Genomic DNA, 23,893 nt, shown 5'->3' with positions numbered 1-23,893 from the left:
TCTTCCCCTCTGCCTATAAATATAATGTTTAGACCTTGAGGTGGGTTGAGGGATGAAAGGAAGATTCTGAGTTTATTCTTTGAACTTCTGCAGCGATTTATAAATCAGAGTACAAGGGACCAACAAGACGGCCGTATGCTTGCTCTGTGTTGGCTGCTTCCCTCAGCGTCTCCAACCTGTAGCAGGTGAACCAGAGGCCCGCACTACAAGGCATCATCTGTGATTAGTGAGCTCACTTCAGCGTTAACTGCGGGCTTTCACCGTTACGAGGCTGGTTCACTTCTTACAGGGATACATCACCATGGTAACTCGTGCTGCACACCTAGCCCGCCCCGGAGCAGGTTATGTCTGAGATAACAGAACAACACGTATGAAAGCATTGACTTCTGCCCCTTCAGTGCTCTGTAACGTGGCATTATCATTCATAGAGGATCCTGTGGAGTTCAGTTTGCGGATGATGAGAGGTGTACTTCTGTGTAGGAGGGCCCTCTCCTGTCGCGTTCATTTCATTTGTTCCCCGTTGGCCGCAAGCAATGTCACAGCCTTTTTATTGTGCTTTTATAATACCCATACCACCTGATAACAGAGACACATTTTAGCACTAGAGCCTCAAACTTGTTATAAGATGTGAAAGTACCGACTTCTGTTTTTTATGTTCATATTTCATTTGTTCCCAAGTCTGTTTGACAAAGCAAGGGCTTGCAGCTGAGATAACGAGGATAAAACTGTCATCAACATGCATCCAAGCAATTATTTTTATTTAATGGAATACAAAGATGGAATTACAGTGAGATCTTGGGCAGTGATATTATAAGCCTGGTAATTTACGCATTCATACAGTTAGCAATCAGCTGTCCCTCCTGAATTTGGCAGCTGCAACTGTATGTCTTTGTCTTCTTCCTCTATTTGTCTGATAGTTTGCTCTCCTTTATAACATATTCAGTTCTGCTTGCAGTCTGAGTTGGCGAACGGTCAGACACTGGGAACACCTCCCCTTTTGTGGACAAGTGCTCATAGCTAGATGTGGAAAACTTGGGTTGACAAGTTAATAATCACCTTCGTATGACCGCTGAGCGTGATCGCGATTGTTAGGGTGAGTGAAGACAGATAACAGAAAAATACCCTGGAATTGTTTAAGTCGCTTTGTGGCGCAGGCCTCTGTTTGAGTAATCGAGCCCTTCCATGACCGGGACAATGTGTTCTCAAGTCCGAAGAAACCAATATGTGTGGGGGCAGGACTTACAGATAGACAGATCTTTATGAAGGTTAGACTTGTCTTAAAGGGACAGTTCACCATTAAATAATTAAATTATGCTTCCCTCTGCAAATCGATATAGTTTTTGGATGTAGTTCAGTGGAAAGAAAATATTACAACAAGGTCTGTGGATTATCTTGAGGTATCGGGTAAGGAATTCTGGTAAGAGACATTCCTGTTGAGTTTTTCAAATCTTTTTTCTTTGTGGCAATTTGAGCAACACATGTTGAGCAACACAAGGACGACACCTTCACGGCCAATATCTCCAAAGCTCACTAACTCAATCTAGATCTAAAAAATAACTAAAAAAAGCAAAAAAAAAAAAAAAAAAAAAGGCTCATCATTTTTGGTCCATTAACAGTTTTGTGATGCGTGTAATGAGAAAATAAAAGAGAGCAGTAACCTGTTGAGATACACAGCAGCGAGGACATCGTCAGTCATTTTGTCAGACTGCCGCATTAACAGAAGCGCTGCCAGTCCTGCCACGTTAAGAAGACACAGTATCTGAGCTCTGCCACAGATCTGCACTGCACTGAGATTTTTTTTTATGCTCCTGGAGGTTGATTGTGTTGTTACACTATTTGCTGAATTTCAAAGTAAAATCTCCTTTTGAGCTTTTTGTATTCTTCCTGCAGGCAAACATTTTCTGCTGGAGCGAAACAGAGCTAAGCGGTTTGATGCAGTTGCACGATCAGCAGTGCTTTTTTGGTTTTTTTATGTTGCTGTTTGAAAAATGTCCTTTTCAGCCAGAAGTCATTGCACATCAGTCCTGCTTAAGTTAGTCAAAAACAAGACTGCTTCGTGCAACGGATAAATTAAGACTTAAGAGTGTGAGCTGTCAACTTTGTCCCCAGCATTTGATTTGATGGTTCTTCTTGGTAACTTTGACTGTTTCTCGTTAACTCGAGCCCAAAGAAATGTTTTGATCTCTTGCACTGTTGTGACGGGAACTGGCTGTAAGTCAGAGGAATGCACGGAAAGAACTTCTCAAATCAAAGGCTGGCTTATTTGTGAACAAATGGGACGTGTGATGATGCATTATTTACACAGTTAACGGAGCAGTCTGAAAAGCGAGCTGCAAGTTTTGATTATGGCTCTAATTAGCAAGTGAACGTAGATCTGATCTCCTTTATCAACTTCCTACATCAAAATGGAATAATTTCCCCGATACCGAACTCATTTCCGCACTATTAAAAATCATTTCTTCAGTGTCAGAAAACCTCAACACGCGGCTCTGAACGAGGCTTTAAATGTCTACCGCCGAACGCTCATCACAGCAGGAAATGATTTAATTATATTTCCGTAAAAGACAGATGCGGACAGATTGTGTTTCTGTAAAACCTTTATTAATCAAAGTCACAATGTTTGACGGCTCCATAGAGACACAGCGAGGAGATGTGAGAATTTTTGGCGACAACAGAATGAACTCGTGAATACATCACGCACTTGTGGTGAGAGGGCAAGTAGAGTATGTTTTGTGAAATTAGATTTTGTGGTTTTCAGTGTTTTACATTCAATCTCATGATTAGATTGAGCAGTAGGTCCGTCTTGCAGAAGACGACTGTATGCATGTATGTTTATCTATTGTTGTCTGTCAGAACCAAAACAGAAACAGATTTTTCTTTCTGAAGCACAAAGGCTGAGATTCACATAAGAAATATTTGAATTATTCCGTTTCTTAAGAAAAATCCTTAGAGATGAATAAAAAAAAAAAACATTCAAACTTTTGTGGCACAGTGTATCAAGGCATTTTGCACATAAACTTCTAAGTGCCATTATAGGCTGACATGGGAAATTATAATTTAAATCAAATTGACTTAATTTAAGCGCAGTAGTATAATGAGGTGGAGGAGTATATGAAAGTTTGAGTCAGTATGTATAAGGTAAAGTACTAGAAGGTATCCCAGGATGTGTTTCTCACCCAATTTACACCTGGTATTGAAATGCAATCTGTATCCACACATGTTAATCCAGATAATAAATGATCTGCTCTTGTCCTCTGTGTTTACACCACAGCCCCAGACTCCCTTAAAAAAAACATAGTTTTGTGAGTTTTTAAGTCAGAGGAAACTTTATAAAAATTGTGAAACACTTTCTGTCACAAATTCTTAATGATCTGTCCCCTCTTATAAATTCGGCAAAAGTATTACATTAAGTTATTGATTTTTTGGTATAAAAAAATATGATCTCAGTTATTTTTTGCTCTTACTCTACTCCTACCTTGTGCTGCTACTTCATGTATTGTTTGCACGCTGTTTGCTTCCATGTACTGTGCTGTGCCAAATTTGAATTTCTCCTACAGGGTATCATTAAAGGTACATCTTATCTTATCTCTGTATCGCTGTGTTGCAGAACTGCATATAAATGGGGTCTACTGAAATCTTTATCTTAATTAGTTTGATTGTATTTATTTGCAAACTGCCATGCAAGGCACTGGTCTAACCAATTAATTTTTTCTTAATTTCAGTGTTTTGCCCAAGGACGTGGACAGGAGGAGCCCGTGATCTAACTGCAAACACTACACTTTACCTGCTGCTGATGTTAAAAGAAGAAATCTTGCTATATTTCTGACAAATCTAACAATCTATCTCATTACTTTACCAAATATTTAGACACCAATTGGTTATCGAAGCTCCAGTTTCAAGGGGGGAAATATCGTCTGACAGAGAGAAATAAAAAAAATCAAGCAGGGAGAAAGACAAAAGGGTGGAGACACAGTTGGACAGCGTTACCTGATGCAGGGCGGTAAGACCGTCTTCGTTGCAGAGGTCTGGGCTCACATTATTCTTCAGCAGGTAGCGTACTGGTGGAAAGAGAGACAGAGAAACACATGAGTAAGTGCGGAGGTGTAAAATAACTGGGAAATATTTCCATTTTAAAAGAAGGGTCCCTATCAACTGGCTTAATAAAACTGCATTTCCTCTGACAAATGAAAACAGATTTAGAGGCATCGCTTTCCTGCATGCTTCACTTGCACCGACAAATTACTGCTCTGTAGCTGAGAATTGAAAAATATTCACTTCAATGTCCCAGGTTGCGAGTTCAGAGGCACACGTGTTGCATAGTGACCTAACTAGTAAGTAATTTATTTCAGAAGGAATACGGTGTTCTGGCTGCTGCAAACAAACAATCGATGCGGGATAAAAGCATGATGAGATTCCACACAACCCAATTGCTCCCGATGAAGCTCGCCCATCCTGCCGGAGCATCTTGACTTAACCTCTTTGTTAGCCAGTGACATCACGACCAATCAATCAGCAATCCATTAATCGTACTGCACCATCGTGAAGCGTCCCTGCAGGAACTTCAATCTCTCAAATTATCAGCCCTGCCAGGATGTTACCCAACTGACCTTGGAAAATATAGATGATTGATGTGTGCACGCGCAGGGAGGGTTGCTGATGGACGATGATGTAATGATGCTTGGGATTACACCCGCTTGTCTGCCTCACAGGCCAAACAGATAAACCTTCCGACCCAGAATGCTGATCCAAAAAATATCAGCTATCACGGGCTGCACACATTGCCTGACAGCTGCCCGGCTGCTAACACCGCTAAACCTGCCGGCCTGAGCAGGAAGGGGCAGTGACACACAGGGCTCATCTCTACGTCATTATTATTATCCCTTGTTTTTTGGCAGAGCTGCCAGCTGCCTTTATTTCACAGACCCAAAAAACAAAACAAAAAAAAAACGTACTGAGTGAGTGAGTGGGTGAATCATGTTGGGACGCTGAACGTAGAAAATGAGAGACGAGAGAGCTTTTGGGATGATAGGTGCCACATCTGTCCCTCAGGCCGACTGAAAAATGGTCACGTACGCATCACCTATAAATGTCAGGCTCCGGAAACTTTACTGTCCATTAAATTTACATAAAATGGAGATTCATTTTTGGTGAAGGCATCTCGGACAACACACACCAAACACAATAATACACAACAAGTCACAATAACTATACATTAAGGTGAGATGAAATCTTAACGTGACAAGTGGCTGTAATAAAAGTGATGAGTAGATCGTTCCTCCATCAATACAAAATACACAGCAGCACTTAATATATAGATAAATCAATTTCCATTAAAACTGGTGATTGGTGTTGTTGCAGAATGTCCTAAATGGATGGGGGTCTATTTAAACGGGCTGTTAATGAGGAGGGTCACAGTTGATGGAATATAGGATTTCTTCTAACTGTTCTTCTGACCACTGGGACTGTCAGCAGTGTGATGGCAGCGGCTGAAAATGCTGAGTCCAGAGGATGCGAGGGATTACTGTAGATCTTGACTGCCTTTTTGGCTGTGGACATAGAAAATAAGTCCTGGAGTTGGAGTTGTTTATCTCCAGTAATCTTTCTGGCCAAATGTCAACTTGTGTCAGTTTGTTCTTTTGTTTTTACCGTGAGGTTTCCATACCAGGAGACGATGTTAAATGTGAGAAATTTCACTCAGTGTGCTGACTGTTGTGATAAGGTCCAGTATAACTTCACAGATTGCAACCAACTGAGCATCCCTCGTCACATCCTTCTCTACGCTGGCCGCCAAAAAAACACAAATAAACATGAAAGGCACTCTCTAGAGTCGGACTAGTGTTTGGTTTGTCCATTCTGGGCTACTGTAGAAATACGTCCAAGGGATTTACCACTGCTGTTTGAGCAGCTGGTGTGTTATCCACATGTATGTAACATGAGCAGGAATAATAACACAAAAGTATTTGGAGCTCTGATGCACAATGACGGTTGGTTTTGTGGTGGAGTCAGTGATTGTGATGATGATTTTTTCACCCGGTAACTCCGTGTGGCTCCATGCAGAGTTGACACATGCTGACCATGATTTCATTCACGTGTTAACCTACCTGACGCACACAGAAAGGGATTTCGCTCCTGCATTTTTGTTCACACTGATGGAAGCCAGATGGTCTAAAACGTTCTGTGTATTGCCAGATGATTCAACAAAAGACATGAGAGTGCGACACTCTTTTCTGTATATGAGCAACGTGGCAGACACCATCGAGGACCTGCTCCGTCTAACAAAAACACAATCATTAAGATGATTATACACTAATGAAAACATAATCACAAATTGCATATTCCATTTCTGCCCCTTAAATCCTACACACTTAACCTTTAAAGCCGCTGAGAAGAGAAAAGTGAGGCGCCGTCCTGTTTTACTCGACATCGTCTTAAAAGGTGCGTTTACGGTCTATTCCTATAGTCAGATATTTGAAGTAGGTGACCTGCTGCACTTCCTGGCCCTCCATACTGATTCCCTTGTAGGTATGACCGGAACAGACCTGTGCCTGTAGGTAACTATGTTGCATGAAGGCGCAAAAATCCAGAGGGCTACACACACACAAACACACACACACACCGATAGATGTATTCTTTTAGTTGGCATTGTAAGATTTCGCACAAAAACATTTCATCGTGGTCATTTAATTCTTGCTAATTTCGACACCAGGAGACAACAAATTAATACGACAACTGTATCTCTTCCACTCAAACATGAACCTATTTTTAATGTGAGGATGAAACACCAGATTTTGTTGAAAATCACGCAGTTTTCAAGGATTACATTCTTATCCGATCTCCTTATATTGAAAACATAACTTTGCACAAGACTTTGCACGAACCCTGGTTTATATATCTAATTTTCTCCACATGCAGCTCAGGGGGTACCAGGCACACACACCATTTGTAAAGATAAGAAAAGTTCGAGCTCCTACAACAGAGCCCGTGATGTGAACCGCATTTTTATGTGACAGCTCATAAAGACGAGGAAGAGGGGAGGTTTTGCTCGAGAGGCGGGTCATCACGACAAGATGAACATGAATGAAAATTGAACAGAAGAAAAGTTAGTGTTGATGTACAGCTGTTGTGCTGTAGGAGTTTCCCCTTAAGTGAGAAAGATGTTAGAACTTGGTGACGATAATGGCAGCTGATCATTACCAAAACACATTGTGCAATCCACGAAAATGTGGCTGTGGGAGAGCATTTTCTACAGTGGAAGTAGAATTATGGAAAATGCGGCCATTACCCGCCTTGCTCCACTGTCCCACTTCCTGAATCCTGCTTCTATTAGACCTCCGTAGTGTTGGGCTGCTGATAAGCCTCACTGTAAACATCCAACTGTGATGTTTTGACTCTGCCAGAGCATTTTCAGTTTCATCATCTCCACAGGAGCTCAGCATCAGTCACATGTCCAACCATTAAAAAAATCCAAGGCCACCAAACCAAAACAAAACAAACCCGATGGTTCACCGTTGACCGACTCCTGTAAGAGGTGAGCGGAGAGAAAAAAAAAAAGTGAAATATTACAGTGAGTGCCGAGAGAGTTAGACCCAAGGTTAGAAAGTGCAATCTCAGCCCGACTGCATCCAATAAATGTCACTAGCAATCTTTGCTTTCCACGGTGGATTTGAGGCGCCGTGTTGTACACGAACCTGGAATGTAAACAACAGAACTCAGAGGAACTACAGTACTGGCATAAAGCTGCAACGTCGTCTGTGATTTCTCTTGTAATTATTTGGTGTTTTTCTATATTTCAGACCCTTCGGGGGACCTTCTAAATGTCATGTTTAGCTTCCTGAGCAGATTATAATTGGATTTGAATGGCTTGAAAAGTGCTTTTAAATAAAACTATTCATAAGGATGCATCAAGGACAAGATTTCCCAGGATATGACTGATTGAATTATTTGTATTTCCTTTTTACCCAGCGGAGACAAGTGTATGCTCCAGACACTTTGTATATCTTAAGAAGTGGCTGTTTGGGAATGTATTTCTCCATTATCAGTATATAAATAGCCTGAAGTAGCATACATAAGATGTACCATGAGCTACTCCAAGTTATGCTATAACACAGATGGCTTTTTAAACTTCAGGTCTGATTTACACGGACGTATAAATACATGTATATATAAAAACATATAAAAACAGAAATAATTGAATGCAGACAAACACACATTATCTGTCGGTTCTAATGGAGAAAAAGTATCACACACCAGTGTCACTTGAGATTGTAGACGCAAAAGTCTGTCCAGTAATTTAATTTGCAGTGAATAGGGCTGCAATAACAAAGTCAGGCTGGTTGTACAGGCATCATCCAAATACATTTTTTTCCATTTGAGAGGTAAAAAAGAACCCCCTGAAATATATTTAATAAATCCAGATGCATTCACTGAGACCACCACTGACGATGTAAACCTAATTTCTCACTAATTTATGCAATCCGCCTACAAAAACAGATTTAACCTCAACTATCTGACCTTTACTTTTCCTTCAACGTTTCTTGACTTAATGTCGCAGATGAGTCACAAGTTGTAATGAGGTGATTTAAGGAGGTCGTGAAAGGATTCTTTGATTGATTTTTTTCTGTGTGGACTTTCACCTCTGTGCTGCTCCTGTTGGAGGAAATGTCAGAGTTCGGCAACACAACAGCTGGAGGGCGTTCAGTGTTTCGTAAAAGGATGCTTTAATAAGACGAGTCAGACTTTCTGTAACAGGAGCCTGAACAAAGTCCTCGGGTTGAACATTATTAAAAATAGTTTGCAGTCTTTATATAAATACCGAATGTGTGAAGCTTCTCGTAGTTTCTGTTGTATTGTTGATAGAAAATAAAGATAGAATAAGATAAAAAATAAATACATGTGGCCCCAAGAAGTGTCAGCATGCATCTGTCTTATCTTATTACAGCCATTTCATCAGCCACCTGCCTGTCAACAGGCCCCACAGCTGAGGGAGCTCCAGCCTCACACAGAGACACAAGACCAAGGATGAAACAAACAAAAGACCGCATTTTATAACATGATGCACCCAACCCAAACGGCATTTAACTTCTTAGGCATGTTTGATCAAAGCTTTGGATTCTTCAACATGCCGATACAGGCCGCGTAAAGAGTTTGAAGGGTAGATAAAAAGAGCAAAAATAAAATAGTGTGCTTATCTCCTCAAGTGGCTCCTAAAGGACTTCCAACTTCACGAAGACAGAAGACAAAGCAACTACACAACTTTTAAACAAAGAAAATCTCAACAAGTGGTTGCAGTATGAGCTCAATAATGTTGTAGAAAGTGCAAGAGGGGAAAGGAGATCTGAATGAAGTCAAACTCTAAATTCAATCCAGCTGACATCTCTGTCATCCAGCCAGGACGTAAACAAAATATCTGACATCCTGGGCTGTAAAACAAGTCTCTGAATAAGAACATTTTCCAACAGCTCGATATCTAATTTCTGTTGCATCCAGACTGAACAGAAACCTCAATATTCTGATTAAAACAATCAAGATGTAGGCAGATTCGTGGTAAATAATAAAGTGACATGGAAATAAAAAAGTTAGGACGAGTGTGGACGTGTGAACACTGAATAAAACCTGGCTGCAACACTCTGCTCCATAATCTCTGCTAAATACTGATCAGTGTGACTTAAGCAAAGCTCTGTGGCTGTACAGGCATGTATGTGTCTACATCAAGATATAATTAATCCCGACTGGAACTGTTTGTTTTTCACATTATTTCTTAACTAAGCAGGAGGCCCTCGTGTGCTTGTTTTTGTGTGAATAGATGTTCCTCTGCTGCAGGGTTCGAATCTGGTGAAGTGATCAGGAGGCGACAGTTGTCTAAAGGTGTCAGAAGTCAGACAGCTCTGCCTGCTCTGCGGGCTGAAAGTCACACATTATAAAATACGTGCCAGAAACCAGAATGAGATTAACAAATGCACGTGAAGACACACCCGCCACCGACCTTACAGCTCGATATTTGATTGGCTGTTACGGCTGCACGCACCGAAATATATGCACTGGTGCTGAATTGCTTCCTCTGTGAAGAGAGGGTGTGCGCTGATGCATTAGTTAAGATGAAATAGGTTTGAGTTATGATGTGTGATGTGATCTGACGCTGAGTGATGTGAAGGGGAGAGACAGGAGTGTAAACAGCGAGAGGGGAAAGGGAGAGAGAGGCGGCTCGATCTGAATCACACGCTGTCACAGAGTCGTGTTCTCGCTTAATATTTATGAACGCTTCACTCTCTTTGCTTTGTTTCTGCTTTCGTTTTTAATGCATATTTTATGTTCTGTTTTGTTGTTTGATTATTTCTCCGTGTCTGGGCGGAATATTTGCGTTAGGTTTTCAACCGTTCGACTGCCTGAACCAATCTGAGTAAATGACGTCCAATAAAGTGCTCATAAAATACAAACGCGCTCCGCCTTTTACACAATTTACTGGAACTATACGATGGTGATGTGTGAATGTGAATATGGGGATGATGATTGCCCCCTTCATCATGTCAAAACCTGTCATACAGAGACACACACAGTAACACAAACAAATGCATCGTTACCGAGGTGAATTTAGAATCCATTTCTCTTCCGTTTATTTCTTTAAAATGGAAACAGCGCGAGTAGACATTACCACAAACACAGAAAACCTACATTAGATTATTTGTGAGTAATAATGCAATAACTTCCTTCACAGTTCAATGTTTATCTCTTGTGTGATGTATGAGTGCAGGGGTGACTGCAATCTTCTGTCATTTTTTTTGAAAATCTCCAAGGGCAAAGCCTTTACCATACAGTACAAACTGACATAATGCAGGAGTCCAAAAACAACCCCTGCCTGCTGAAAGATCGATGGCTGAAACGCTCTGTTTTTCAAAATGAAACGGGGGGGGGGGGCGCACACATCATCATCAAAAATGGCAATCAACAAACAAACAAGCCTCTTTTTTTTTGGAAGCATTAACTAATTAACATTCTGTAATTGCCAGATAACCTTCTGGACACATTAAGTTACACAGGGGAGAGACAAAATAATGTCAAAACATCAGAAATGGGACTTTATCTGCATAATTTTAATTAAAAAACACATTTAAAATGTCAATTAACAGCATCTATCAGATATAATAGATGCTGGGCATTAGCACGTTGATATGCAAAGTTACAAAACAACTGACAGAGCTCCAAAAACAATAAAATGTCAACCCGTTCACTTTTTTAAGCAGATCTTTTGACCGGATGATGGCGCCAGACAAAAAGTCAGCGGATCACCACAGTCACCACAGTCATTAGAGTCCATCCTCTGGAGAGCACGAATGTCTGCACAAACTTTAAAAGCAATCCACTCAAAAGTAGTTGAGATATTTCACTTCAGGCCAAAGAAGTGACCGAGTGAAGTGATAAGGACCCATATAGCCGAAGCACAAGCATAGCTTAAGAAAAATGAGACCATTTTTGGTTACTTAAACAATCACATATCAAGTTTGTCAATTATTTTCTGTTGATTGAGTAATCGGCTTGAGAACTTGTGTGAAATGGTCATAAATGCCCATGTGAGCAGTGGTATTCGCAGTAGTGAATTAGTTAATTTTAAGTCCTTTACCATGAAGAGATCATGTAATTCTGCCTCCCGTGTGTCTCATTAGCAGCATGTAGGCTCACACTTAAAGACCAATGGCATCTAAAAATGTGCTATTTCTTCTCCTTTATTCCACTTTTCATGATAAAAAGAAAAGTGACCTTAAAGAATATTTCGTACAAACCCTGAAAGGTTCTTCAGGGGGTATAAAATGTTATCATGCATCACACAGACAGATACAACTGCTAAACAACGCAGGGAAAGAGGGGTGAAAGTGAAATTGAGACAGAGCTGGAGACACAAACCATGAATGTGATCCCTATCTGTCTGTACCACCACCCTATGGGAGCGAGCAAACACGCACGCAGAGCCACTAAAATCTTTAAAAAGCAATCCATTACATCCGAGGGGTCGACGTGGTGATTATCTACCAACCGCCAAAGCCAGAAACACAGCGTTGGAGAAATCTCATGCATGTCTTCCTGGGCGGGTCCCGTAAATTCCCGTCGAGGGAGGAGATGGAGCTGCGCGAGATGCCTCCCAAAAGATAAAAGATACATCAACAAACAACGGCCCAGGAAGAGAAGCCCACCCTTCCTTCCTGCTATCTTACTGTGCCTCCACAATACCGCGTGTGTGTTTGTGTGTATGTATGTGTGTGGAAAAGATGGAGGCAAATCCCAAGTGAATGAATTCAAACCGTACAGGAGTTATTTAGGTTGCAAGTCTCCTGAACTCCGGTAATCGATAAGAGGTTATTCACAAACAGTAATGTGAGCGTCGATGTGGAACCAGGGTCATGAATATCATGAATACTAATGTACAGTCAGGTTTCTATAGTTTGCTTAAGTCTGCTTTTAATAACATTGTAAGCTTGCTGTTTTGTACATAGAAAACAAAGCACTTTTAGTAGGTATTTGACATGTTTGACGGTGATTTCCTTAAAAGGTCACCTGTTCATGACCCACTGGTTTAAAGACCTCTGTTTCGGGCCTTAGGTTTGGCATTCTGCCTGTCGTCTTGGTTTGTTGAGTCAGAACTGAACACATCTGGATGAAAGGGTGGATATCATGATGTCCCGATGCAATCTGACCGAGACCCCGAGGACAGGACGAGAATGTAATGCAGAATGTAAGATACAGATTGTAACATCGCTGTTATCAGTGATTTTACCAGAATGCACCCGTCACTGTGCCTCCCACTTCTATGATCGACTGTTAATCGAAAAACCAGATATTGTTTGGTTGTTTATCAGTTTTGTATTCAAAAGTCATCTAGGAGAGTTTTGTGCCGATCCACGCTGTGCAAAAACTATGAGTTATGTAGCATTCGCTTTAAAAAAAATTAATAAAGCTTTTACGTCCACCTGAGCCTGTAATCACCCCCCGCCAATGTTATAACCTCTATTATTATTAAACACTAATTGTGATGCCAGTGCCACAATCATTTTAAAAAAGGTTCCTTTTTTTAATCAATGCCCTGTTGGTACACAGCTATTTTCTTCTAATTAGAATCCTTTCAGTGGACAGAAAGTTGGCATAATTCTTCCAACAATGATCCACACTGCACCTAAAGTGTTTCTAATGCCTACAGAACGATGTTGAAGCTGCACACTACTTGTTTAGTGTACTTTGTCAATGTTTAATGAGAGTGAGGGGTCATTTTATTGTGATCCTCTTTATCTTTACACTTCCCTGCAATGTCAGGCTTGAACAGGGAACAATAAAATCACTGTAAGAATTTGATATACTGGATTTTAAATAATTGTCCCTTCCCGAGCTGGTCTGTGCCATCATCCATCACACCTTGTGCGAAGGCTTCTCAGATCATATCAGATCACATTGTCCATCCTAGTCGCTTGTACGTACACAAGAACGTTCCATCTTCGCAGTGGTACAGATAACTTTCAGAGTTCATTTCAGGATAAATTTTCATCAGCTACTTATTTCTGACCCGTCCCTGACAGATGATCGATGAGGGAGCCTCGCATCACAGCATATCAAGTGCACGAATGCTCTGATCTACAAGATTAGTTGAGAAGTTTAGCAACCTTCAGATTATATAAGAAACTGGTTAATAGCATCTGCGTGTCTCTTGTCGTGGAAAATGAACCTTTTGTCACAAGCTGGGTGTAGATTGCAGCAAATGGCATGGATGTTCTTATTGCTAGGGTTGAGCTCAGGATGCTGACTCATTCCGGTCCCCCCCGTAAGCTCATATCTCACAACCACTAATCACTGATAAGGGTGAATGGCCAGTAAAAGTGGGGATCAAGTAAAGATTGTGATCCGAGATGGACTGTGGAAGTTTAGATGCGGGAGAGTCCAAGTGGAGAATTGATTTTCTTTCAGGAGTATCTCTCATTGCTCCGTTGAGAGGGCAAATATTTGTTGTGCAGCAATAACAGCTGCCGCAGAATCCCTTAAATCTCACAGACTAGCTGATACCTGTGAGGGAATGGTTTATGTAATACACCTAAAATGTCACTGTGGTTTACAGTATAATCCCTCCCAAACAGTGATACGCTGGCGAGAGGGCAAATTCTAATGCACTGCAGGCAAGGCTGATATTTTTAAGTCCTAAGTGCACTATAAACCATTTTTAAGATCGGCCAAATTAAATGCAGAGGAGAGGATGATACACACGTGGCTGCTCCCAGTGAAATTTGAATTTTCCTCATTTTAATGAAATACACCACTCCAATTTCTTAAAAAAGGGGGTGAAGTCATTTTCGGAGAAACCATCAAAGGACTTCGGAGCCTCTTCGCATTTCTTATTACATCACAGGGAGATCCACCATCAATATTTTTGGTGTTCTACCAACCACATTACTTTAGCTATTAAACACCAGAAATTTAGAGGCCCATTTTGTAAGATAGTTGACTTTAGTTGAATATATAGTTGAATATAAAATCCATAACAACACAAATATAGGCCGTCAGCATCTTGGTTTGTTGGAGGCCAGAAGGGACCATATTTGGACAAGAGGGTGGAGATGGTGGAGGAGTATTCTGTTCGCTGTTATTGTGTTAATCTAATCCATTTGTTTGGCTTCACTTGAACAAGAACAAGAATTGTGGGTAGGCCATAATTTTAGAATTTCATCAGGATCATGTGTTTCACATTATAAGAAAATAATTCAAAATCCAACACATCCAACTCAGAAATCTCATTACATAACTAAATGAATCACTAATGATGACTTTTGTTGTTTTCATAACTAACACAATTATCATGGTATCGAGTTCTATCAACTAATGTAGTGGTGGAGCTGCAGTAACAGTTAAAAATATAGAGATTATAACAAAAAGTAAAAGCTTCCATCTCCCTGCCTTCATACTGACCCTTCACCTCTTTTAGTCCACTTCATTTGTTCCTTCTGTACCTCTTCATTTCATCCCTTTATTTCTCTCCCTCTCTTTTAAACTCATTTGCACTTTTACTTTCTTCTTGTCCCGCCCATGTATAACAGCTGCGACGCCCATGCTTGGATGCCAACCATGTCTGTTTTGTGGAAACTTACAGGACATTTATTCAAGTTGGAAGAAGCATGATAATACTGTAAGTTCTGATGGTCTGAAAAAGAAGGCCGGTAAACTTGTGTTTTAACAAGTAAGCAAACTGTCTTTTAATTAATAAAACAGCTACAGTACTTGCATTAAGTTCATGATAAAAAAAACTGCTTACTTTACTGAATTCCAGCGCTGTGATTAACTGCATACACAGTAAAAATTGGGCTCTTTTTAAGCACTTTGAAGGCACAGAAGATGTAATGATTTAGAGGCAACTCTGTTCTTTGAATATTCCTCATTCAGCGTGCAAGACTGAGTTAATGGCTCGAAATGTTGCTATTTATTCATTTCTGTCATGATTAAGTTTTACCGTGACCCCATTTCACTTTTTTCTATATGTTTTTATTGCAGATGAGAAAACGCTGATGTAGCAATCATACTCATCAGTGCGCATCAGCTCCCATAAATGAGACACTTTAATCTTATGACAATCAAATGGCCCGTAAGATAACAACAGCGTTGCATTTCTCAGAAAATAACATCACTGTGTTCCTGACGTTCCTCAGGCAAGGTAGCCTCCTCTGCCTTCCTGTCGGCTGTGCAGAAAAGTAGGCCACTTGGCACGTCCATAAGTAGCAGCTAAATGACATTGGTTTTAGTAGGACGTTAGGAGAGGAGATCATAGATATAATTAGCATTCCACTCTGTGTTATAATTATCATCCACATGATGAGCTATTAAGGGACTTTAATTGTATGTTACGCTGCTTTAACAGATGTAGTTCGGCAGCAGAGCATTAAAAGGCGATTGGAGAAGACACAACAAACTGTAGGAGTGGGATCCAGCAGGTGTTCTCTGGGTCACCGTGAGCAAATTAACACTGAATTAGAGTAAACATAATGTAGTCTAGTACCCAGGTTTAGATTTGTAACCTGGACAGTATTAAGGCCTTGTTAAAATGTAAGAAACAAGAAAAATCATTTTGGTGTCCCACTGACACTGTGGACACATTGACAAATCCCAGGCATTGTATAGTGGTCTCCAAATGTTATCTGGCACTACGAAGGAGCAGAAAACTAATTTCAAGACAAACACTTCATAAGATTAGCTCTAAATCCATAAACCCCATTACAAATAATGGAGCATTAGCCGAGTTTATTAGCATATGACAGTGCCAATGTTGTCTGTGTTCCCTTCAAGCTTTGATCAGCATGAATACTGATATTCAAACTAATTAGGCCAAAGACAACACTGGAAGCTGTGACAGAATAAGTTTATGTGGGGAAAGATATTGTGATAGCTCAAGTCATGCTCTAAGAGTGTTGCTTTGATACTAACGTCAACATTCTAACTTACTCACAATGACGACGACAGCATACTAATGCATAGAAGGTATTATGCTTACAATGTTTACCACCATGGTTAAGTGAATTAGCATGCTAATTAGCAGTAAACACAAATGACAGCTGAGGCTTCTGTGAATGTCATTAATTAGTTGCAGCTCCAAAAGTATTTGGCAAATTAAAATTTTGACCATATGACGTGAATGGGGCTGCAGGAAAGGTCAGTGAACGACCAAAGTCAATAGGAGTCATCCTCTCGGGATCATGAATGTCTGTACCAAATGGTATGGTGAGCCATAGAATGGTTGTTAAGATATTTCAGTCTTGAACAAAGTTGTGGGCCACCTGACAGACCAATAATGCAATCTCTCAAGACATGCTGCCAGTGTGGCTCAGTATATATTTAGAAGAACAAAGTGAAGATAAATGAAGATCACCCTTCCCTGACTATTTATTGTTGTAGAGCTGATTAGCGGCAATAAGGCCAGGAACCAATCCAGGCTTCATAATCAGTCACATCAGGTACAAAAGCAGATGGCGAGACACGGAAACATAAATCTTACCAAGAATTTCAATCAATACCCTTCTCGAGGAATCTTCCAAACCTGGGGCCAAGTCGCCTGAAACTACCACATTTCAAATTAAAACTGAGTTACAATTGCTTCTTATAAGTTCGGTTCCACATTATAAAGGCTAATTGGTTTTACCAAGAAACTTCTGTGCCTAATTGTAAAACATAAACACAATTCAGAAGTGGTTCAAGCCTGTATATGCTAATGATCAACAGGAAAACAGTAAAAAAAACAGAAAAAGACCGTGTTGTGGAGACAAATATTAGTATTGGTTGTAATACTCCAGACTATGCAGCAGAGTACCATCCAATTAGCTCCAGCTTGTTTGCATGAAGAGAGCAAGCATCCCCTGATACAAGTGAAAAAGAGGAGGGAGGAATAAAAAACTGCCGAGGGGCAACTGTGAGACAGAGGTAGGTCATTTTAATAACAAATTAAACATAAGAGCTAAAATCCATCTTGAAGCAGAGCTCCACCTCTTTCAGACACCAAAGTGTGCTTACAGGTCTAGACCAAAAAAGAGCCGCAAGTTTTTTCTAACTCGTCACTTGAGTCAGAGTTGAGTTTGGGCTGAAAACTCTTTAAAAATTCGGAAAATGGTGGGTGAAAGTTAGAAAGACATGAGCTCACCAGACATCTGCAATGCACTGTGATTGAGGCTAGCGGACCCAGGCTTACATTAGCCAAACCAACCAAGCTGCCAGCGGTTCACTTGCATTGTGGGTAATGTAAGCGCTGGATATTGACCCAGCCCCCAGGAAAAGTGCCTGGCTTTGATGCCAGTTTTTGTAGCAGTCAAACCAAATAATTACAACACCACATGATGCACTGATGCACCAAAAATACTTTTTCCCATGATCGGGAAATCTAAAAGAGCCGCAGGATTAATTCATATTTATTTATTCAAGTTAGCTGGGTGCTAAACTTGAAGTAAGAGGGCTCGGACGGCAGAGTCTCTAGTAAAGATGCTCTAGTGGTGGTGCAGGAAGATCCAGGTAATTTTATAGCTGGGAAGTTGAGCTAGTTTGGCTTCATGCACCACTGAGCAGCATACAAATGAACAGGGAGCCCACCTCAGAGCCAATTTCACTTCATCTGATGTGTCGTGGTGGCAATTTTGACATCTATGTTCTATTTAGAGCGTGTGGAGGTTAAAGACAAGTCTAATTTTGGCCATGTTGTTTGCCTTGATTGACAGCTCCTCAGGCTGTTAACCAGCTGCACTCGTTGCTATTTGTTAAACCCAGCCCAGCTCCACTCCACTGCTCCTATGTTCACTTTAATGGCTCAATGTGAAAATGGCAGAGTTTGATTATTATTGGTAATCAATTATATCTACTTCAGTGTAATAGACTAGTACGTAACACAAGGAATACCTTTTTACTTCCTTCAAAGTCTCACTCAAAATCTGTTTAAAATGTTCAAAATTCTTCATTCAGTTTTCCAAATATGCACTAAAATGGTTCAGTTGTGGACCTGAAAGCTGTAATTTTACCCTCATCTGCATTAAATCCCCAGTCCACAGGTGTTTGCACAGTTTCCACACATACAATTAAAAGATCACTCAGTCTGCGTCCATCAGTTTAAGTGTTGTAAATGAAACACGCTGCCCCTGTTTGGTTTGCTGAGACCTAATCCTCATTGGATAATCCAGAATCCTATTGCAGGATTAAGTGTATGATGGAGGGCTGTTGATTCACTATGAGGTGGGGAGGTGGCGAAAAACTGGAAGATGTTACAAGGGTGGTTTAGACAGAGTGGGGGAGCAGCAGGGTGCTGAACAGGCAATCAGGGGATTGGATCAAGCCAGACGCGTACCGCAACTTTATTGACAGGTCAGTGTGCGAGCAGGTGGGCTTCAATCACAGCTGCTGATAAAAGATGTGGTGGATGTTCGTGCAAAGCTGCTTCCCTGTCTGCATGATAAAAATGTTCAGTTGTTTTGGGTTTTTTTCCCCCAGTACAACTTCATAAGGATACAGACATGAGAGACTGCTGAAATTTGTATTAGATTATACAAAGTCAATAAATGTTTGAAATCATGTCAGGTAAATTCATGGCAATACAACTAATCCTCCGTTTTTTTTCCATTTACCGGTTAAATCTGTATTGGCAGGAGATTAGCAACATTCAGGGAAATTGATTCAGAAGATTAAGAAGATGTCATCAACATTTGCTAGCAGGTGGTGCTGTGTTGGGATGCTGTTCCTTCCTCTTCCTCTGGACTAGTTTTTTCACGCCCCCTGCCACATTTAGAAGCAGTTTCTCGTCTGATGTCACTATCTACAGGAGGACACATGTTATGTTCAAGGTTTGGTTGGGTGTGGCACCGACACAACTTAGTCAGGTTTAGTTACTTTGTTTGTTGAAATTATTGGAATACTTTTTACAATCATCTTAAACCCTAGTATTTGTTTTAGCACTTTAAATACTAAATCCCCAAATATCGTCCAATATATCTGACTTCTATAATACATTCTACTTTTCACCTACTTTTCGTCTGCAATTGAATAACAAGTAGAATTCCCTGTATGCATGTATTGAACAATGTCTGGTGTGTCTTTCACACATTTAGTCAATAATTATCTGAAATCTCAATATTAGGCTCTCTTTCCCATTTCTCTTTTACTTATTTAGTTGTGGCTTATTCTAAAGGGGCTCTGTGGAACTTCTGTGTTGTGCTCGAAGCTCTGATCGTGGACTCCATTTCTCAACTTTAGGCATTCGAGAACAAGCATAAAGTCGCATCCTTTGGACTGTAGCAGAAATTAAAGAAATTATCCACAGGCTTGTTTAGGCAACCAAAGAGAGACGAGGAAGGTCTCATTTCTCACGTCATGTTACAGTCCGCTCACACGTGGCTAATAAAAAAACAGCAAATCAAAAAGAGATACATGCATGGATGTAATGGATGGATAACTCTAGTAATATTTGTTCAATACACAATAATCACTTCCACCCATGCCAGTTTCACAAGCGGCCGATCAAGTTAAACCAGCCGTCACATCCCCATCCGACAGCCTGCCACATGCTGTCCCATGCAGCAGCAATGATGATGATGCACTATTTGTGCCTTTGCAGCTGAGTAGCTCTGGGCCATGGCTGCTTGGACCTTTCTATGCCTGCCTCAGTTACCATGGAAATAGGAGTTAACTTGCGAGACGGGGCTCTCCCGGGAGATCTGACTGATGTGGAAGAGGGGAGGAGAGGGAGAACAGGGAGGAGAGCTCAGTGAGCTCGTTGGCAGACTTACCACTTAGTGAAGCAAGGCTCATTTACGATCACATCTTAACCGGCAGTGAAGGATGAAGATAATAGTGATGATGATAATAATAGTAATATGGCATTTATCTGAGCAGTTTGGAAAGAGGCAAATGCATCAGGAAGAGCGCTGTACTGGAATAAGAGGACATACTGAAGTCAATGAAGTTCAATAAATTACCCTGTGACAGCTACAAGGCCAAGAAACATGTTCAATTATGAAGCCAAACAAGCCAAAATTATAATAATTCCAGGGTTCAATGCATCCTGCTCTTTCAACCAACCCCTGACACATTATTACAAATAATGATACCGCACACACGACATCATACCGAAAAGTTCAAAGCCTGCTTCCACTTTTCACTTTCTTTAAAAGATTTTTAATATCAAATGACGTTACGAGCATGAGTCAGCCCCCCTTCGCCTGGGGCTGAGGCACATGAACCAGCATGGCGGGGAGGAGACAGCAGTGCCAGTGTGTGCCACGCAGAGGGGCGACGCATGGAGGAACAGAGTCCAGCGAGCCCGAGGAGGAATGTTAATTTAGGCGGACAGAGCAAGAGAGGGCAGAAAGAGAGCTCAGTTGACCTGAAGGCTGACTGAGAGTCCGTGAAAACTGCCCTAATCACAACTAGGCTGACAGGAAGGAAAAGACACAAGAATATCAATAGCAATTCTAGCTATTGAGGATGACAGCCTATTAGAAAAACAAAATTAAATCCACTGATGTCAGGAGAGTGAGACACCTAATCACAGATGCTTTCAACAGATACTTTTTTATCTGTAGCTCTCCACCCTGTCAGTGGCACAGCTCTGCTCCGGGCATGAAATGCCAAATCCCACTTAAGTAATCAACTGCTCAGAAATGCCACATAAAATCAACGGTGATCGCACAAGAGCAAAGATGCAAAGAGCCGGTGGTGAAGTAGTGTCGATTTAAGTGAAGCCGCTTAATTCTTTTCACCAGGAGATGCGGAGAGAGTAAAAGCGGTCGCTCTCATCTTCGGTCTTTATGATTGAATGACTCAAGCAGCCAGAAAGAGCCACGCGGTGTCACAAGATTACAGTAGATTAACTGCACTGCATGCAGAATTTTCCGCCTGATAGATTTAATTAAAGATTCGTTAAAGTAAGGCTGCACAGGTAATGGAAATATCATCAGAATAACAACATGGCAAAGTGCAAATATCCAAATGTCAGAGAAGTGCAAAATATGTGACAACCCTGAATTACTGTAGAGCTGCAGCGATGTCCTCACCCACAGATCTTGACGTCCAGATGTAAGAACAAGATCCTAACAAATGTCACATCATTAGGATTTTGTGAATCATAGTCATCAGATTAATCATAATATCTACATAATTGCGATGTGATATTTTTTTTTTCCATGTCGTGCCGCCCTGAATTAAACATGCAAGTCATTTTATTATCTCATCATCTGCATATCTGAGTTCCCTGCACAGCAAACTGGTGGAATAATAGAGTGTATAATAATGTTTTATAATAGAACAGTTCTATGTTTTATAATAGAACAGTGGGTATTATGGCAGATAGTCAGTGGTCATATGATTGAGTATCAGGTGGGTGCTACTTCCCAATATCACATAAGCATTGCTCATCCAAAACATGAAGTTCTCCAGTTTACTACGATGAAATACTAAGAAAACCAGAAAAAAATACATTCAGGGAAGCTGGGGCCAACTAATTATTAGCACTCTTGCTAAAGAAATTACTCATTTAATCGATCATCAGCGATATTGCTAATTCATTATCCAGTGACCAACTGGTTAACAGAGACTGGCAGAGATTATGTCTTTTTGTAGGCTAACCAGAGAGTTGGCTCCTGGAAAATCTCTTAAGCTTGTGTTAACCACAGATCTTATTTCAGCCATCTGACCAAAAAACCCATTCAAACAACCCTTTGACTTCGAGACGAGTAAACTGGAAGTGTGTGAACGCCAACTTATTTCCAGGTTTTAGGACTCATTCCTGCAGCACTCTTCAGTTCCTGTTTAAGTTTACATGCATTTGATAATGGGAGGAGTGAAGCAACATTAAGACATCAAAATAGGTGAACATTTTTAATCTGTGATTCTTTTTTTTTATCATCTCTAAAATGAGAGATGATAGATTACGGTGGCGCTCGCAGATGAACGCCCTGCAAGGTGAGAAAACAGAACCAGAGGCTGTGAGAGTCACACGGAAAATAATGGAAACAGATTTCATAACAGCAGAGGTTTCTAAAAAAAAAGTGGTGAACACACCTGCCATATTTCAAAGCTCGCTAATTTCCGTTTGTGGTCTGTGTCGTGTTTCTGTATTTAGTTGTGTTGCCAGAATCTGAGGTCTATTTCTGTGATTGTGTTTTGTCTCTTTATCAGAATTCAAATGAGTGTTTTGGAGCCAAGTTCTCCGAGCCACAGTAACAGACCGTGCCTCAATTCTTCATTTCTACGGGTCTATGCACACAAACCTGCGTGCAAACAGATCGCTCAGCCTTGTTGTGATTCGTGCTCTGACACATGATGCACAACAGAGACTGGTCAGCTTAAACACTGCAGCTGTCAAAGGTCGGAGGTCACAGCTTAGCTGAGCATGTGAGTAAACAAGCTCCTGTGTCTCTGCTCAGCACGAGGTAGTGCACACTGACATTAAAATCCTTCACAGACTGGTGGCTTCTTAATACGACTTGGGCATAACGGAGGTCACAAAGCTAATCAAAGAGTTTTCAGAGGACATGATAGACCTCATTATCAATAATCATTAAACAGAATAAGGGGGGAAAAAATGGGGGACACAGAGGCCGATGACACATTCAATTCTGCTCGTCAGACATCAGCCTTGAGTCACTTATCGTATAACTGTTCTCCAGTCAGATCAAACACTTCACAGCAGTTGAAAGAAGGGATGGATAACAAGCTCCAGGATGCTTTTATTGTCTGATAAATTTGGTTCAAAAGTCAAGTTCAAACTGTTTGAAGTTTACCAATTATCTTTCGTCTCCGTCGTCTGACGCCGTTGTTATCTTGTTGCAGACGATGATGATCCCTGCACAGCCCCGTTTGATTTAAATACTGTGACCTGTCGTCAGTTTTGTTCTTTCATGTGCTCAGCTCATTTCTCCTGTATGAGAAAACAACTTGAAAGCCTCTGATTAGCGTGATGGGCAGAGGAGCCAGTTATTATCATATCACATTGATTTTGTACGAGTTTTGGTCCAAAAAGACTTATGATAAGTGCATTTTACCAAAAGTTGGTATCTTTTTAATAAAGAAATGAGCCATCGTGAGATTCTGAAATGTTGGAGCAAGAACAGTGAAGAGCCTTATTTATGACTACTTTATGTCTGTTACACCCAAGAATAATTTGTCTCCACAGTCAGCCTAATGAAACATTATTCAACAAGACTACGGCTCTAAAATCTGTGCTTAAGTACCACAGCTTGTACTTTGGCACAGTCGTGCTTTAAACTAAATATCAGGGTTGGGCTGATGAACGGTGAGTCGTGTTCCATCAAAATGAATCAATGAGTTAACCTCCACCAGAAAGCACATAAAGTAGTTTGTCCATTTAGAGTAGAGGCTGATGTTTGTGACGTGTAGGAGAGAAAATAAG

General features: G+C 40.8%; 1 protein-coding gene across 2 annotated transcripts in view; it reads right to left on the bottom strand.

Moving 5' to 3' along the window:
* Window positions 1–23,893, bottom strand: part of ppp1r16b (protein phosphatase 1, regulatory subunit 16B) — a 104,736-nt gene that overhangs the window by 35,924 nt on the left and 44,919 nt on the right. For both annotated transcript variants that reach the window (XM_030419281.1, XM_030419282.1), the window contains exon 3: window positions 3,988–4,058. In XM_030419281.1, the coding sequence (XP_030275141.1) occupies window positions 3,988–4,058 (71 nt within the window). The remainder of the gene's footprint in view (window positions 1–3,987; window positions 4,059–23,893) is intronic.

The sequence above is a fragment of the Sparus aurata genome, chromosome 6 (genome assembly GCF_900880675.1).
Source record: "Sparus aurata chromosome 6, fSpaAur1.1, whole genome shotgun sequence".
NCBI lineage: Eukaryota > Metazoa > Chordata > Actinopteri > Spariformes > Sparidae > Sparus > Sparus aurata.
The sequence above is the reverse complement of the archived record's forward strand: the minus strand, read 5'-3'. Positions and strand labels throughout refer to the sequence as shown.